The sequence below is a fragment of the Eimeria necatrix genome, genomic scaffold, assembly GCF_000499385.1.
Source record: "Eimeria necatrix Houghton genomic scaffold, Enh_scaff44, whole genome shotgun sequence".
Taxonomy (NCBI): Eukaryota; Apicomplexa; class Conoidasida; order Eucoccidiorida; family Eimeriidae; genus Eimeria; species Eimeria necatrix.
The window spans coordinates 16766-31765 of record NW_013654805.1 but is presented as its reverse complement, the minus strand read 5'-3'; the positions used below and the strand labels follow the sequence as shown (position 1 = coordinate 31765).

The 15000-nt window shown below is 56.8% G+C and overlaps 4 protein-coding genes across 4 annotated transcripts in view; 2 read left to right on the top strand and 2 right to left on the bottom strand.

Moving 5' to 3' along the window:
• The window catches only part of ENH_00054950 (dual-specificity phosphatase, catalytic domain-containing protein, putative), a gene marked incomplete at both ends in the record, with an annotated part of 19142 nt that extends 14938 nt beyond the window's left edge, over positions 1-4204 (bottom strand). Inside the window, 6 exons of the mRNA XM_013583788.1 lie at positions 2111-2160; positions 2362-2439; positions 2829-2957; positions 3210-3347; positions 3451-3547; positions 4062-4204. Coding sequence (XP_013439242.1) covers positions 2111-2160; positions 2362-2439; positions 2829-2957; positions 3210-3347; positions 3451-3547; positions 4062-4204 — 635 coding nt within the window. The remainder of the gene's footprint in view (positions 1-2110; positions 2161-2361; positions 2440-2828; positions 2958-3209; positions 3348-3450; positions 3548-4061) is intronic.
• A 1054-nt stretch (positions 4205-5258) lies between these two features.
• Positions 5259-5792, top strand: ENH_00054940 (40S ribosomal protein S16, putative; the record flags this gene model as incomplete). Its single annotated transcript, XM_013583787.1, has 2 exons — positions 5259-5433; positions 5647-5792. 2 exons carry the CDS (start codon positions 5259-5261, stop codon positions 5790-5792), a joined length of 321 nt encoding a protein of 106 aa, XP_013439241.1.
• Positions 5793-8503: 2711 nt separating this feature from the next.
• Positions 8504-10618, bottom strand: ENH_00054930 (hypothetical protein, conserved; the record flags this gene model as incomplete). Its single annotated transcript, XM_013583786.1, has 1 exon — positions 8504-10618. One exon carries the CDS (start codon positions 10616-10618, stop codon positions 8504-8506), a length of 2115 nt encoding a protein of 704 aa, XP_013439240.1.
• Positions 10619-13249: 2631 nt separating this feature from the next.
• Positions 13250-14192, top strand: ENH_00054920 (hypothetical protein; the record flags this gene model as incomplete). Its single annotated transcript, XM_013583785.1, has 2 exons — positions 13250-13353; positions 13586-14192. 2 exons carry the CDS (start codon positions 13250-13252, stop codon positions 14190-14192), a joined length of 711 nt encoding a protein of 236 aa, XP_013439239.1.
• Between the last annotated feature and the right edge of the window lie 808 nt (positions 14193-15000).

The following is a 15000-nucleotide window of genomic DNA, read 5'->3' as shown; positions in this document are numbered from 1 at the left end:
AGCCAGAAGGGGCATAAGGAGTGTAAGGAAGGTCCGGACTTAGCCGCAAAAGGCCCTCTGCTGCGTCCAGAGCTGCTTCGGGGGCCCCCAGGGGGCCCCCCAGGGGGCCCCCCAGGGCCCCTGCTGCGTCAAACGCGGCTTCGGGGGCCCCCAGGGGGCCCCCCAGGGCTGCAGCGTAGGCCATGGCGGGGCCCCTGGCCAGGGGGGCCCCCAAAAGGTACTTTTAATTAATTCAGAAAGAGATGAATTTGAAGTTTAATTTGGCAGCAAAAAGAAGAGTTGAAGAGGCATGGGGCCGCAGCGGGGGCTGCGCAGCAGCACTTCGCCGCGTCGCCGCAGCAGAAACGCTGCTGCTGCTGCTGCTGCTGCTGCTGCTGCTGCTGCTGGGGGTTGCAGCAGCAAAGGGCCACTGGCACGCACGGGGGTGACCAGTGGTCCTTGGGGGAGGCCTGCAGCAGTGGCCCTGGGGCGGCAGACCGCTGCTGCTGCTGCTGGGGCCCCGTAGACTCAAGTTTGGGGGAACTCCGCGGGCCAAAAGCACCACAAGACACAAATGCTGCTTCTTTAAAGAGTTTTCGAAGTCTTTTGCTGCTGCAGCGCAGCAAAAAGCTGCAGCAAGCAGCAGCCTTGCTGCTGTCGTGGAAGCCGGTGGCCCAGCAGGGGCCCTGCTGTCGATGAGTGTCGGCGCTGCTGGGGGCCGCTGCGGGGCCGCGCCGCTGCTTCTGCGTGTGCAAATGAATGAATAAAATAAATAAAATAATAAAATAAATAAAATAAATAAACAATTGAGCAAATTAACTGAAAATAAACCGCAGGGGGTTCTCGCGAAGCTTCAGTGGCGCCGCGGCCGCCGCCTGCAGTGCTGAGACACTGCAATGGGGCTCGCCAGTGGCCTAGAAAATAGCTAGCTAGCGATCTGCAAGGAAACGCGGCACTAAAGGCGGAAAAAAACCTCCAAATAAGAAACAAATAATAAAAATAATTATTCAGTTCCAAAGAAAAGGTGAAATGTGCGGAAATTCGGTGAAGACTGGGGCTGGCGACAGCGCCGGCAGCTGTGCGGCCTCCCCCCTAGGGCTCCGAGAAAGAGCGAATCGACGAGACAGACATGAGACTTTTTTGCAAATAAATAAACAAAACAAATAAAACAATAAAATAAATAAAATAAATAAACAATTGAGCAAATTAACTGGACACTAAACTGCAGGTATTTCGACGAAATAAAGCTTCAGAGGCCGTGCTGGGTGTAGTGTGTAGACCTGTACAGGGGCAGCAAACAGCCCACCCGCCCGCCGCTGCTGCACTTAATGCCTTTAAATAATAAATTTAATTGTTTAATTTGCAAAATTAAAAACAAAAATCTTTTTTTCGAAGTCGAGAGCTCCAAAAAGACCCCAAAGACCGCTCATCTCTCCCGCCTCACCCCCGCCCTCCAGCCCACGCCCGGGGCTCGCAGCAGCAGCAGCAGCAGCAGCTCCGGGTAAAAGCCACTCAATTTGCTGCACTTTGTCTTAACTTTTAATTTATTGCATTTTATTTTAATTCTAAATCTCCATTTAAAGCTCTTTTCCAGTTATTCCCTTTCGCTGCGGCTGCCCAGGCCCCGCCAGCTGCAGCAAGAGCAATTAGCTCAACAGGCTGGCACGCTGCAGCAGCAAAAGAGCTCTCTGCTGCTGCTGCAGCAGCAGCAGCAGCAGCTGCTGCTGCCTCAGCTCTGTGCCTCTCTGCATAAACTTCGTCTCTTTATCTATTTGTCTCTGCGCTAATTAATACACATTTGTGGGGTCAAATTAGTTGGCAGCTTTTGTTGCTGCTGCTGCCTCTGTCTGTACACCCCAACTGCTGAACTCTACGGTGTACGTACACCTCAGCAGCCCGCATGCAAACTCGTCCAAACCCAAATATTCAAAGCTGTCCCTTGCACAAAAAGAACAAAAGTTGGGGCCCCCGGGGGGCCCCCCAACCCGCCCACAGTGCAGATGGGCGGGCGCCAGGAGCTGCCGGGGTGGTGTTTTGGTGGGGTTGCTGCTGCTGCAGCTTGCTGCAGCGCTGCTGCAGCAGCTTGCTGCAGCGCTGCTGCAGCAAGAAGAAAGCTCAAGGGTTTATTTACTTGTTTGCTGCCTCTGCTTCCTCTGCGAGCTTCTTGGCGTGCTTGCCAACCTGAGAAGCACAAGCGCAAACCCTAAACCCTAAACCCTAAACCCTAAACCCTACACCCCGAGAAAACCTCACTTGCAACCCCAACTAAACCCTCGGCCTTAGTTACAAACCCTCGGCTGCCTCGCCAGCCCCTCGCCCCCGCACCCATCTACAGAACTTATCCAAACCCTAAACCCTAAACCCTAAACCCTAAACCCTCACGTTCTTCGCGTCTCTGAGCTGCTTCCTGAGAGTGGCATAGGCGCGGAACTTCCTCTCTTCCTCCGTTATCACCCTGGCCTGCAAACCCTCAGCAGCAGCAGCAGCAGCAAAACCGAAACCCTCGCAAACCCCCGCAAACCCTAAACCCTAGCTCCCGCAAACCCTAGCGCTCGCAAACCCTAAACCCTAGCTCGGCCGGCGCAGCAGAGGGCATCAGCATTGCAGATTTCGAAAACGCCATTGCCTTTTGAGGCTGCGAAATAATAAAAGTGATCATCAAAAGCCCTTTTGTTTTGCTGCAGCTGCTGAGGTGTCTGTACACCTGAAGAGTTGGGGTGTACAGGCAGCTCGGGCGGCGGCCGCCGGCGATCGCCGCCGATCGCCTTCCACTTGATCATTTTTCTTCGTTTTTTTTCCATTTTTTTGCAAAATTAATGTTTTATTTCTTTTATTTCCCAAAAACTCACGCGGATCTTCTTCCGGGGCCGCTCGATCGGCAGCGAATCCGCAATTTTCGCCTGTTTCACGTTTTGAATTTGCGACTTGGGGGTGTCCGCAGGCACGCCAGCCAAACCCTTCTTCGCCTTAGACCCGCGCTGCAGCAAAAAGAAACTTTTCAAAAAAGCCATTAAACAAACAATTCGAATCGAAGCAGCAGCAGCAGCGGCAAGAGCAGCAGCAGCAAGAGCAGCAGCAGCAAGAGCAGCAGCCGCAGCACCAGGAAACGCAGCAAAGTGCAGCAAACTGGCAACAGGAGGAGCAGAAGAGCAGCAGACGCAGCAGCACGAGACCCTGCTGCAGCAGCAGCAGCAGAAGAGCAGCAGCAGCAGCAGCAGCAAAGAACGGACCTGGAAGAGAACCAGTTTGCTGAGGTAGAGTTTGAGGCGATTCACATTTGTGTTAAGAGACTCTTGGCTTCTGTTGCGGCGGCGGTGGTCCACAGCAATGCCAATGGACAAGGCCACTCGGGGGGAAATGCCCACGGCCTGCAGCAGCAAGCAGCAGCAAGCTAGCTGCCCGCGTGCAGCAGCAGCAGCAGCAGCAGCAGCAGCAGCAGCAGCAGCAGCAGCAGCAGCAGCAGCGACGCACCTTCAGCTCCTCCAGGGTGAAGCCGCGCCCTTCCCTCAGCTTGATGTTGTACTTCTGCGTGGGGCAGCGCACAGCTGGCCGCAGCAGGCCCAACGGTCTGCAGCAGCAGCAGCAGCAGCAGCAGCAGCAGCAGCAGCAGCAATGGGCCCTCAGCCGCGTCTGGCTGCGCCACAGGCTTGCGTACAGTCCGCAACTGACCACTCCGCCGCCCGCTTCCACGCCGCAGCAGCAGCAGCACAAGCAGCAGCAGCACAAGCAGCAGCAGCAGAGCAGCAGCACCACTGCAGCAGCAAGAGCAGCAGCAGCACCATTGCAGCAGCAGCACCATTGCAGCAGCAGCACCACCCGCAGCAGCAGCACCATCCGCAGCAGCAGCAGCACCACCCGCAGCAGCAGCACCACCCGCAGCAGCAGCACCACCCGCAGCAGCAGCAGCAGCACCCGCAGCAGCAGCACCACCCGCAGCAGCAGCAGCACCACCCGCAGCAGCAGCAGCAGCAGCACCCGCAGCAGCAGCAGCACCACCCGCAGCAGCAGCAGCACCACCCGCAGCAGCAGCAGCAGCAGCAGCAGCACCACCCGCAGCAGCAGCAGCAGCAGCAGCAGCTGACCGGACTCCGAGTTTGGCAGCTTTTTTTTGTCGCTGGAGTCTGCGGCGCTGCTTGCGCGCGGGCTGGTCGAACCAGGTGCGGACGAAGCGCTGCCAGTCCTTGCGGAAGTGGGCGTTGGGCAGCTGGGCCGAGCGGCTCACCATCTTCGCCTGCAAACCCTAAACCCTAAACCCTAAACCCTAAACCCTAAACCCTAAACCCCAAACCCTAGGCAATACACCCGGCCCGGGCCTGGCCGCGCGGGGCAAGTGCGGCGGCAACGGCTGGGAAGGGAGAGGGGCAAATGCAGGGGTCTGGAGGCGAAACCCTAAACCCTAAACCCTAAACCCTAAACCCTAAACCCTAAACCCTAGAACGGAGTGCCGGGCAGCGCGCGGGGCCGCTCGGGAGGCCTAGAGCCGTGGGGGGCAAATGGGCAAACGAAAAGTTTTAATTCAGCAAAAAAACAGATTTAAGAACTTTACGCAGCAGCAGCAGCAGCAGCTCCGCTGCAGCGGACAGCAGCAGCACGGTAACCGTACCTCGGGGAAGCAGCAGCAAGCTCAAGGTCAGCAGCCACGAAAGGTCTAAAGAAGAGAAAAAGAACTCCCGAGAAGCGCAGCAGCAGCATGCAGCAGCAGCAGCAGCTGCTGCTGCGGCTGCTGTACTTCTTCCCCACAGCAGCCGCTGCAGCAGCAGCCGCGGCTGCTGCAGGGCTGCTGCAGCCTCGACTGCAGCAGCAGCAGCAGCAAACGCGCCACGGCGCCATTAAACTTATTACTTGAAGGAAACCCTCCTCGTTTGTCTTTCTGTTTGCCTCCTTCTCCAGACTCGACCAAGGTAGCCCCCGCTGCTGCTGCTGCTGCTGCTGCTGCTGCTGCTGCTGCTGCTGCTGCTGCGCCCCGCACTGCGGATTCGGGGCCTGGCCTCTCCAGCGGTATTCTTTTTCCTTTTCGTATTCTTTAGCACGAGCGCATGCGTCAAGGCAGCAACGGCAGCAGCAGCAGCTGCAGCAGCAGCAGCAGCAGCAGCCGCCGCTCCTGCTGCTGCTGCTGCTGCTGCTGCTGCACATGCATGGGCTGTGCGGTGGCTGTACACCTGAATCGCAGTGCACCTAAACAGACCTCCTCTTGCTGAACACTCGCCCCCCTTTTCGCCGGGGCCCCTCACCTGCTGCTGCTGCTGCTGCTGCTGCTGCTGCTGCTGCTGCTGCAGAAGATGTCTGAGGCCCGGAGGACCCGGAGGGTGCAGACCTTCGGCCGCAAGAAAACTGCTGTTGCTGTTGCCCTCTGCACTGAAGGCCAGGGCCTCATAAGGGTCAATGGGGCCCCCCTGCATTTGCTGAAGCCCGAGGCCCTGCGGGTGAAGGCCTGCGAGTCCATCCTGGTGCTGGGTGAGGGTTTAGGGTTTAGGGTTTAGGGTTTAGGGTTTGGGGTTTGGGGTTTGGTTTGGGCTGGGCAGGGGTTGGGTTGGGCGCTGCAGGGGTTGGGCGCCTGCCGGGGATGCCGCGGGGAGCAGCAGTCCGGCGGAGCCCTCCGGCGAGGGTTTAGGGTTTAGGGTTTAGGGTTTAGGGTTTAGGGTTTAGGGTTTAGGGTTTGCGCGGCAGGCAAGAACCGCTTCGAGGGCATTGACATTCGCGTGCGGGTTCGGGGCGGCGGTTTCGTCTCGCAAGTTTACGCCATTCGCCAGGCCATTGCCAAGGGGGTTGTGGCCTACCACCAGAAGTGTGAGGGTTTAGGGTTTAGGGTTTAGGGTTTAGGGTTTAGGGTTTAGGGTTTGGCTCTCCAAACGCCGCCGGCGTCTGCCCCGCGTTTCGTTTCGCGCCCTGGAGGCGGCGCCCCGCCCCCCGCCCGCCCAGGCAGCGCCCAGGCCCGCCCAGCGCCCAGGGCTTAGGGTTTAGGGTTTAGGGTTTAGGGTTTAGGGTTTAGGGTTTAGGGTTTGCGCGCAGACGTGGACGAAGCCACCAAACGCGAAATCCGAGACGCCCTCGTGGCCTGCGACCGCTCTTTAGTCGTTGCAGACCCTCGCCGTTGCGAGCCGAAGAAGTTCGGGGGCCCTGGGGCCCGCGCGCGCTACCAGAAGTCTTACCGTTGAGCTGCTGCAGCAGCAGCAGCTGCTGCAGCGGCGGCGGCGGGCGGGTGCTGCTGGCAGCACCGGGGCGCGTCCTGGTGCTGGTGGCTGCGGCAGCGCTGCGGTGGCCGGCTGGCTAGCTAGCTGCCTGTGAACTTGGTGCGGTGCAACACTGCGAGTTGAAAAGCTCTTTAAGGTCTCTTTCGTTTGCTGACGCGAAGGTGCACCTAGATGACAGCTAGCCAGCTAGCTAGCCAGCTAGCTAGCTAGTTGAGTCTGTGGCTAGCTAGCTGAACTTCACTGCTAGCTAGCTGGCTAGCTAGCTAGCTAGCTACGCAGTCCGGCAGCGCCAGAGAATTAGTTGAGAGAAAGTCGCAGTGAAGCTTTAGCAGCAAAAAGGGGGCTAAACGGTCCCTGGCTAGCTAGCCACGCTAATGGCTAGCTGGCCAGCTAGCTAGCTAGCTAGCTAGCCACACTGCTTACTAGCTGGCAACGCTAATGGCTAGCTGGCTGGCTAGCCAGCTAGCCAGGCTATGCGTTGGGACTGGCTGACGGCAGCACCTCTCTAAGCTCGCTGTCAAGTTGGTGGGTAGCGGAGAGCTAGCTAGCCACCGGAAGAGCTAGCTAGCTGCTGGAGCAGCTAGCTAGCCACTGCAGCAGCTAGCTAGCCACTGCAGCAGCTAGCTAGCTCCTCAGCTAGCCCGTCTGGGCCTCGACGGGCAGCAGAAGGTCCTCGAGCTGGCCAGTTGGCTGGCTAGCTAGCTGGCTAGCTATCTAGCTATCTAGCCAGCTAGCTAGCCAGCCAACCAGCTAGCTATCTAGCTAGCCAGCTAGCTGGCTGGATAGCGGGTCCCCTAAATAGGCGCCTCAGAAGCTGGATCGGCGCTTCTCTTGCTGAGGAGTTCGCTAGCCAGCTAGCCGACCCGCTAGCTAGCTAGCTAGCTGGCCAGCTAGCTAGCTAGCTAGCTGGCTGGCTAGCTAGCTAGCTAGCTAGCTAGTCAGCGTGGCTGTGGGGCCGGCTGTTCCTCTCAGCCCTGTAGGGGGCCCTCTTGTGGGGGCCCCCAATGACCCTCATTTTGGCCCCACAGGCCTCGTGGGCCCCACAGCCAAAAACTTCAACTGTGGGGCCCCTAGGCCCGGGGGCCCCCCTGCTGCTGCTGCTGCTGCTGCTGCTGCTGCTGCTGCTGCTGCAGGGGGCCCCCCGGGGCTGGCTGGAGCTGCCCCTTGGGCTGACTTTTCGGTCTCCAGAATCTGCTGCGAGAGTCCTTCTGCAGCGCAGCAGCAAACAGCAGCAGCAGACGGCGAGCTGCTGCAGCAGCCGCGCGAAGCAGCAGCAGCAGCCAAACGACGCAGCAGCAGCAGCAGCAGCAGCAGCAGCAGCAGCAGCCAAGCGAAGCAGCAGCAGCAGCCGCACGAAACAGCAGCAGCTGCTGCTGCGTGCAAGGCGCGCCGCCCCTCAGGTGTACGTACACCTGGCTGCAGACACTCTCCCGGAAACGCATTTTCACTTTTTCAATTTTGCAAAATTAAATTAAAAAACATTTTAATTTAATTAAACACTTTTGTGTTTTCAAAGAGGGACAGAAATGTCTTTAATTGAAATCCAATTCTTCTGCAGCTCGGGCGCCTTTGAACTGCATTTGAGCCGTTTTTGCTGCTGCTGCTGCCTCTGCTGCTGCTGCTGCATATGCTGCTGCTGCTGCTGCTGCTGCTGCTGCTAGAGCAGGGCTCTTTGAGGTCTTTCAGCCCACAGAGCTGCTTGGGAGGCTGCATGCGCGGGGCTGCCTATTGTGTCTAGCTGCTTCAAAATATAACTGACTACTGCTGCTGCTGCTGCTGCTGTGCTGCTGCTGCTGCTGTGCTGCTGCTGCTTCTGTGCTGCTGCTGCTGCTGCTGCTGCTGCTGCTCGTGCGGCGCGGCCTGACGGCGTGCGCGGTGTACGTACACTCCGGCGCCGCATGCAGGTCCCTCGTCGAGGGATTTGGAAACTGATTTAATTTAAAACTTTAATTCTTTTGAATATTTTTATATTTATTTTAAATTTATAATTCTGCAAAAAAGAAAAAAACTGAGACCCACTTGAAGCCAAAAGCCTCCACAAACTGCCTCGCCTCTTCGCAGTCTTCGAAGCTCCTGCACAGCTCCCAGCGCTCCCCGCTGCTGCTGCTGCTGCTGCTGCTGCTGCTGCTGCTGCTGCTGCTGCTGCTGCTTTTCGCGCTGCCTGGAGGCGGTGGGGCTGCTGCAGCAACAGCAACAAAGGCGCATTCCTTCTTCGCTTGGCAGCCATCAGCAGCAAACGCCCCTGCCCCGCTGCGTGCACTATCTTAGGGTTTAGGGTTTAGGGTTTAGGGTTTAGGGTTTACGCTTTCGCCGCAGCCTGCAGTGCACCGCCATCAACTCCAGCCACTCTTTTGCTTCCTCAAATGCTGCCCAGGGGTCCCGCAGCGACAGCGGCAGCGCAGCAGGTTCTCCGGGGGCCCCCTGTGCAAAAGGGGGCCCCCGGGGGGCCCCGCAGCAGCAACAGGGGGGCCCCCTGCTGCTGCAGGGGGGCCCCCAGTTGTGGGGGGCCCCTCGGCAGCAGCTGAAGACTCTGCTGGGGGGGTGCTGAGATTGGGGGCCCCCGGGGGGGCCCCTGCAGCTAGCTGCGCTGCTGCTGCGTCTGCTGCTGCTGCTGCTGCTGCTGACTCTGCTGCTGCTGCTGCTGCTGCTGCTTCTGCCCCCATGGCAGCACATGAGGGAACTGCTGCTGAGGCAGCGCCGCTTGTTCCATTTGTGTCTCTCGGAAGTTCCCGATCTGCTTCATCCTCGCTGCTGCTGCTGCTGCTGCTGCTGCTGCTGCTGCTGCTGCTGCTGAGTTCAACCTCATGTGCCGCGGACTCGTCGCCGGAGGACCAGCTGCCTTGCTGCTCCTGAGCTGCTGCCAGCAGCAAAGCAGCAACTCGCTTGTTCTGCTGCTGCTGCTGCTGCTGCTGCTGCTGCTGCTGCTGCTTGAGCAGCCTGCGCAGCCGCCGTGCAGCAGCAGCAGCAGCAGCTCGCTGTCTGCTGCTGGGGGCCCCCAAAAGCCGCTTCATTTTTGAGGGCCCCTTTTTTGTCCCTTGTGTCTCCTTGAGCTCGGGAGGACCAGCAGCATCTGCTGCTGCTGCTGCTGCTGCTGCTGTTGCTGCTGCTGCTGTTGCTGCTGCCGTTGGTGTTGCTGCTGCTGCTGCTGCTGGTGCCGGTGTTGCCGGTGCTGCTGCTGCTGTTGCTGCTGCTGCTGCTGGCGAGGCGTTCGCAGGCTGCAGCCGCGCAGCAGCAGCAGCCCGCAAAGGCGGCGGCAGCACAGAAAGCATGCTGCTGCTGCTGCTGCTGCTGCTGCTGCTGCTGCTGATCATGGAGCACAGCTGCGCATATGCTGCAGCACTGCATGCAGGAAAGGCCGGAAGGGCCGAGGAGGGCCTCGGGGGCCCCTCGAGGGGCCCCTGAAGAAGTACCCCTGAGACTCCAACGAAGACGCAGCGCATCCTTTGCTGCTGCTGCTGCTGCTGCTGCTGCTGCTGCTGCTGCTGCTGCTGCTGCTGCTGCTTCGGAGTCGTGAGGGGGCCAAGCGGGCTCCGAGGGACCGAAGCAGAGGCCCCCCGGGGGGGCCCTGGCTGCTGCGTCTCAACAGCAACGGGCCTCAGGACTTCATCCCATGTGACTCTGCTGCTGCTGCTGCTGCTGCTGCTGCTGCTGCTGCTCACTGCTGCAGCATACCGCAGCAGCAGCAGGTGGCCCGCGGCCCCTGCTGCTGCGGGCTGCTGCGGAGTCCCCGCCCCAAAACGCTGCAGCGGCGTCAGGGGGCCCCCAGGGGGCGTCAGCTGCAGCCGCTGCAGCTTTTGCTGCTGCTGCTGCTGCTGCTGCTGCTGCTGCTGCAGCTGAGTGGGCGTGTCTAGCCGCCTGCGCCTCGCCAAGGGCACATCTGCCTTGGGGGGCCCCCTCCTAACTATGGGCGGCTGGAGGGGCCCCCTGTCCCTCGGGGGCCCCTCTTCTTTGCCGCTGGGCGGCGAGCTGCTGCTGCTGCTGCTGCCTGCTGCTGCTGCTGCTGCTGCTGCTGCTGCTGCTGGGTCAGGGTCAAGCTGCAAATGGGCCGCAACGAACTCCACGTCGCTCAGCACTTCCGGCAGCGCAGCAGCCAAAAACGACAGCGGCAGAAAGGTCAAGGGGGCCCCGGGGGGCCCCCCAGGGGCCCCGGGGGGCCCCCCAGAAGGGCTGGTGTTTAGAAAAGCCGCACACAAGTTCTTGCTGAGCTCCGGGGGAAAGGCAGGGCCCAAGAAGGCCAGGCCAGGGGGGGGGCCCCCCGGAGAGGGGCCCCTCAGAAGAGGGGGGCCCCCAGGGTACTGAGGAGGGTTTGGGGGGCCCCTGGGGACAGCTTGCTGCAGGGCCAAAGCCAGGCAGCTGCGGGGCAGCTCTTGGGTCAAAAGGGGGCCCCTTTGAGGGGCCTGGGGGGGGGCCCCCGGGGGCCCCTCGGGGGAGAGGGGCCTCGCCAGCATTGGGGGCCCCCAAAGGGGCATATAACAAAAAAGGGCACAGCGGGAGTGGAGGGGGCCCCCCGGGGCCCCACTTAAGAGGCCCCCTAGGCCAGTTAGTGCCTTTCAAAAGTCCGCAGCTTGGAGGGTACTTTGCAGGGACGAAAATGGAAAGACAGGGGCCCCTTGGGGGCCCCCGGGGGGCCCCCAGCAGAATCGGAGGCAGCGGCGGCTGCAGACCCCAGCCCCTCCTTTGCCCCGAGTGTTTGCGCGTTGAAGTCCTTTATTTTTATTTGTGAGGGAAATAAATGAAAAGGGCTTTCTTTGTTTCGCAGTTTTCGCGGAGGTGTAGGTACACCGCGTCGCTGTGGCGAGACCCGCCCAGCAGGGCCCTCCCGCGCTGCTGAAGGCCTTTGCGGAATATTTTCCGAAATGTTTAAAGCGAATTACCTTTTAATTGCATTTCAAAATGGAATTTGCATTTAATTTGAAATTTGCAGCTTCTTTGGCTGGAGTGACGCGGCCGAGACCGGCTCGCCGGTGCACCCAGGCACTTCCCACAGCCCAGTGTTCACAAGTTGAATCTGTACAAGATGGGCTTCAAAATTCAACAAATTGCAAATAAAACTTCTTCAAAATTCAAAATTAAACTTATTTTGAATAAAAAATAACTTAATCGTCAATTCAAAGGCGAATTTGTCGTCAATTTAAAGCCCAATTCGCACACATTTGCAAATTGAATGCGGGGGGAAAGGAAACTTGAATTTGTAAAACCCCGAAATTATGTCGGGAAATTCCGAAATTTGAATTTAATTTCTTTTGCAAATTGAATTTAAATTCATTTGCAAAGTGAAGTTGAAGTTTTTTGCGGAGTGAAATCGAGGCAAATTGCAAATCGAGTTTACGAAAACTCGCAAATTGAATTCAAATTCTCCTTCAAGGTGTTTATATTTTTCGCAAATCGAGTTTAAAGTCTTTTGCAATTTAAAATTTCAATCTTTAGTCGAAATCACGCCTTCTGGAGGCGGAAATGCAAGTTGAAAATGGAATTAGGGTTTAGGGTTTAGGGTTTAGGGTTTAGGGTTGGGGTGACATAGACTTGAATTCGGGGAATGCTGCGACTTGAACTTGAGGGTTGTTGCAAGTTAAATTGAATTTCTTTTGCAAATTAAATTGAATTTCTTTTGTAAATTAAATTAAATGTCTTTTGCAAATAAATAAAAAGTCCTTTGAAGTTCCTTTTCGAGTTTTTTGCAAACTAAATTTCTGCTGTCGGGCGACTTGTTGCAACTTGAATTTCCCTTTCCCGCAAGTTGAATTTCCAGTTTCTTGCAAATTGAATCTCCAGTCTTCTTCAAATTGAACTTTTATTCTTTTAAATATTAAATTTGGACTTTTTAGAATTTAAATTCGAAGTTTTCTGCAAATTCATCTTCTGAAATCATTGCAAGTTGAATTTGAAGTGCGCTGCAAATCGAATGGATATTTTCTCCAAACTGAATCTGCAAGCAGATCAAGAATTCAAAAATGATAAATAATTATTTATGTTGCTCTACTGAAATCGTTAAATGCCTAAACAGCAGCAGCAGCAGCAGCAGCAGCAGCAACAGCAGCAGCAGCAGCAGCAGCAGCAGGCACCCCGTGTGGCTTATCATCCCACCGACAGGAAATAAATTAATCCGAAAATGCAAATGAAAATAAAGAAGCAAAAATAAACCCAAAAGATAATAAAAATGAAAATATCCAAAAAGATGAAAAAAATAATCCAGAAAACAAAAAAGATGAATTTGATTTCCAAAGACAAATCAGAAATTTAAAAGAAGCAGAAAAGACGGAATAATAAACTAGAATGCAAAATATGAAAAGGAAATCAAAAAAGAAATAAAAAATAAAATTAATTAAATAAAAACAGAATTGAGAAAAAAGGATCAAAAGTGGCACAAAGTGAATATAAATAAAAAAGAACAAAAAGGATAAATCCAAAACAAAAGAAAAGAAAAGATCCATTTATTTAAAAAAAAAAAGAATTAACACCAAAGAGGAGATCATGGAGGAACAAAAAGGGAATTAATGAATTAAATGAACTAAAATAATAAACTAATTGACAAAAAGGAGCAAAAATAATAAACTGATTAACAAAAAAGAACAAAAAAGAAAAATAAATGAACAAATAAAAGCATAAAGATGAATTTATAATCAAAAAAGACCCCAGGAGGACCTGGGGGCCCCCACAGTTCAATGACCCCCAGAGAGGGGCCCCCCAGGGGCCCCCCGGGGGCCCCCAAGGGGCCCCCATTGTTCCCTTGCTGTGCCTCCCTAGGCAGCCCTAAGTACCCTCAAAGGGGCCCCCCAAAGGGGGCCCCTAGAGAGGGGCCCCCTAAAGGGGGCCCCTATTGGTGGGGGCCCCTGCAGGGGGCCCCTAGAGTGGGGCCCCCTGTAGGGGGCCCCTAGAGAGGGGCCCCCTACAGGGGGCCCTTACAGGTGGGGGGCCCTTCAGGGGGCCCCTAGAAGAGGGGCCCCCTTCAGGGGGCCCCTAAAGGAAAGCTTCTAGGAAGGGGCCCCTACAGGGGGCCCCTAGAGGAGGGGCCCCCAGGGTACAGGACAAGAGTATTCCTAAAAGGGTTCTTTTTGGGGGCCCCTAAGTGAGAGTTGACTATGGTGGGTTCCCTGGGGGCCCCCCTAAAGGAGGGCCCCAGGGGGCCCCCCAAGGGGCCCCCCTGGGGCCCCCTGGGGGCCCCTGGGGGCCCCCCAGAGGCCCCGTGGGGCCCCTAAAGGGGCCCCCTGGCTTGAGAGCTGTAGGGGGGGCCCCGAAGGGGTTTGAGGTGCTGTTTGTGGGGCCCCCCTTGTGCCTCTTTGTGTCATTTAATATATTTTATTTTAAATCATTTTTGTTCCTTTTTATTTCTTTTTTTATTTATTTCTTTTTTAAATTAACTGAGGTCCTTCAAATGGTACAGCAGCACGCGGCCAGCTGCGTTGCCCACGGCGAAGAGGCCTCGCCGCTCGCTGCAGCAAGTGTGGGGCCCCACAGCAGCAGCAGCAGCAGCAGCAGCAGCAGCAGCAGCAGCAAGTTCAAAAGCCAGTGACGGGGGCGGAGAACATGGGGCAAGGCAGCAGCAGCAGCACCAGCAAAGCAGCAGCAGCAGCAAGACTACACGAGCAGCACGACGGCAGCAGCAGCAGCAGCAAAACTGCAGCAGCAGCAGCAGCAATAACAGAAAGCGGCAGCAGCAAAACAACACCAGCATCACCAGCAAAGCTGCACCAGCAGCAGAAGCACCAAATCAGCATCAGAAGCAAACCAGCAGCAGCAGCAGCAGCAAACCAGCAGCAGCAGCAGCAGCAAACCAGCAGCAAAAGCAGCAGCAGCAGCAAACCAGCAGCAGCAGCAGCAGCAGCAGCAGCAGCAGCAGCAGCAAAACCCTTGCCTGAAGGCAGCAGAGGTGACATAATGAAGCGGCGTTTTGGGCGTCGGCCAGTCCTGGAAAACTGTCGCCGAGGGCAGGTGCACCTGCAGCAGCAGCAGCAGCAGCAGCAGCAGCAGCAGCAGCAGCAGCAGCAGCAGCGGGTAAATAGGCTCAAAAGAAAGGAAATTTGAAGAAGCAAACAAACAAAGATGTGAAAAAGACTGACGCAAAAGAAGAAACAAAAAGAAGAAAAAAGAAAAGACAAAAAGACATAAAGACGCAAAGGGGGGCCCCCAGCTAGCTGCTGCTGAGGGGGCCCCCCAAACCCCTCTCTTGGCTAGCTGCTGCTAGGGGGGCCCCCCAAGTCCCCTTTTTTGGCTAGCTGCTGCTGCGGGGCCCTCAAATTCCTTAATGTGTAGCTAGCTGCTGCTGCTGCATCGTGGCTAGCTGCTGCTGCGGGGCCCCCAAATTCCTTAATGTGTAGCTAGCTGCTGCTGCTGCTGCTGCGTTGTGGCTAGCTGCTGCTGCGGGGCCCCCCATGTGCCATTTTTTGGCTAGCTGCTGCTGTGGGGCCCCCCCGGGGCCCAAACTTTGGCTAGCTGCTGCTGCGGGGCCCCCGCTGCAGCAGCGTGGCTAGCTGCTGCTGCGGGGCCCCCAAAGGCCCCGACTTTTGGCTAGCTGCTGCTGCGGGGCGCCAAGTTTTGGCTAGCTGCTGCTAAAATGACTCACTAGTTTGAGACTGTCTTTTTTCCACTTCGAGGCGAGGCAAAGGACTTCATTGGATTTGTGCAGCGCCGCAGTCGTCACCGCCGTAGTCAGGTGGCCCAGCGACTGCGCCGCAACACACTGGCTAGCTGGCTAGCTAGCTAGCTAGCTAGCTAGCTAGCTGGGGGCTAGCTAGCTAGCTAGCTAGCTAGCCAGCTGGTGGCTAGCTGGCTAGCTAGCTGAGGGCTAGCTAGCTAGGTGGTGGCTGGGTGGTGGCTGGGCGGTGGCTAGGTG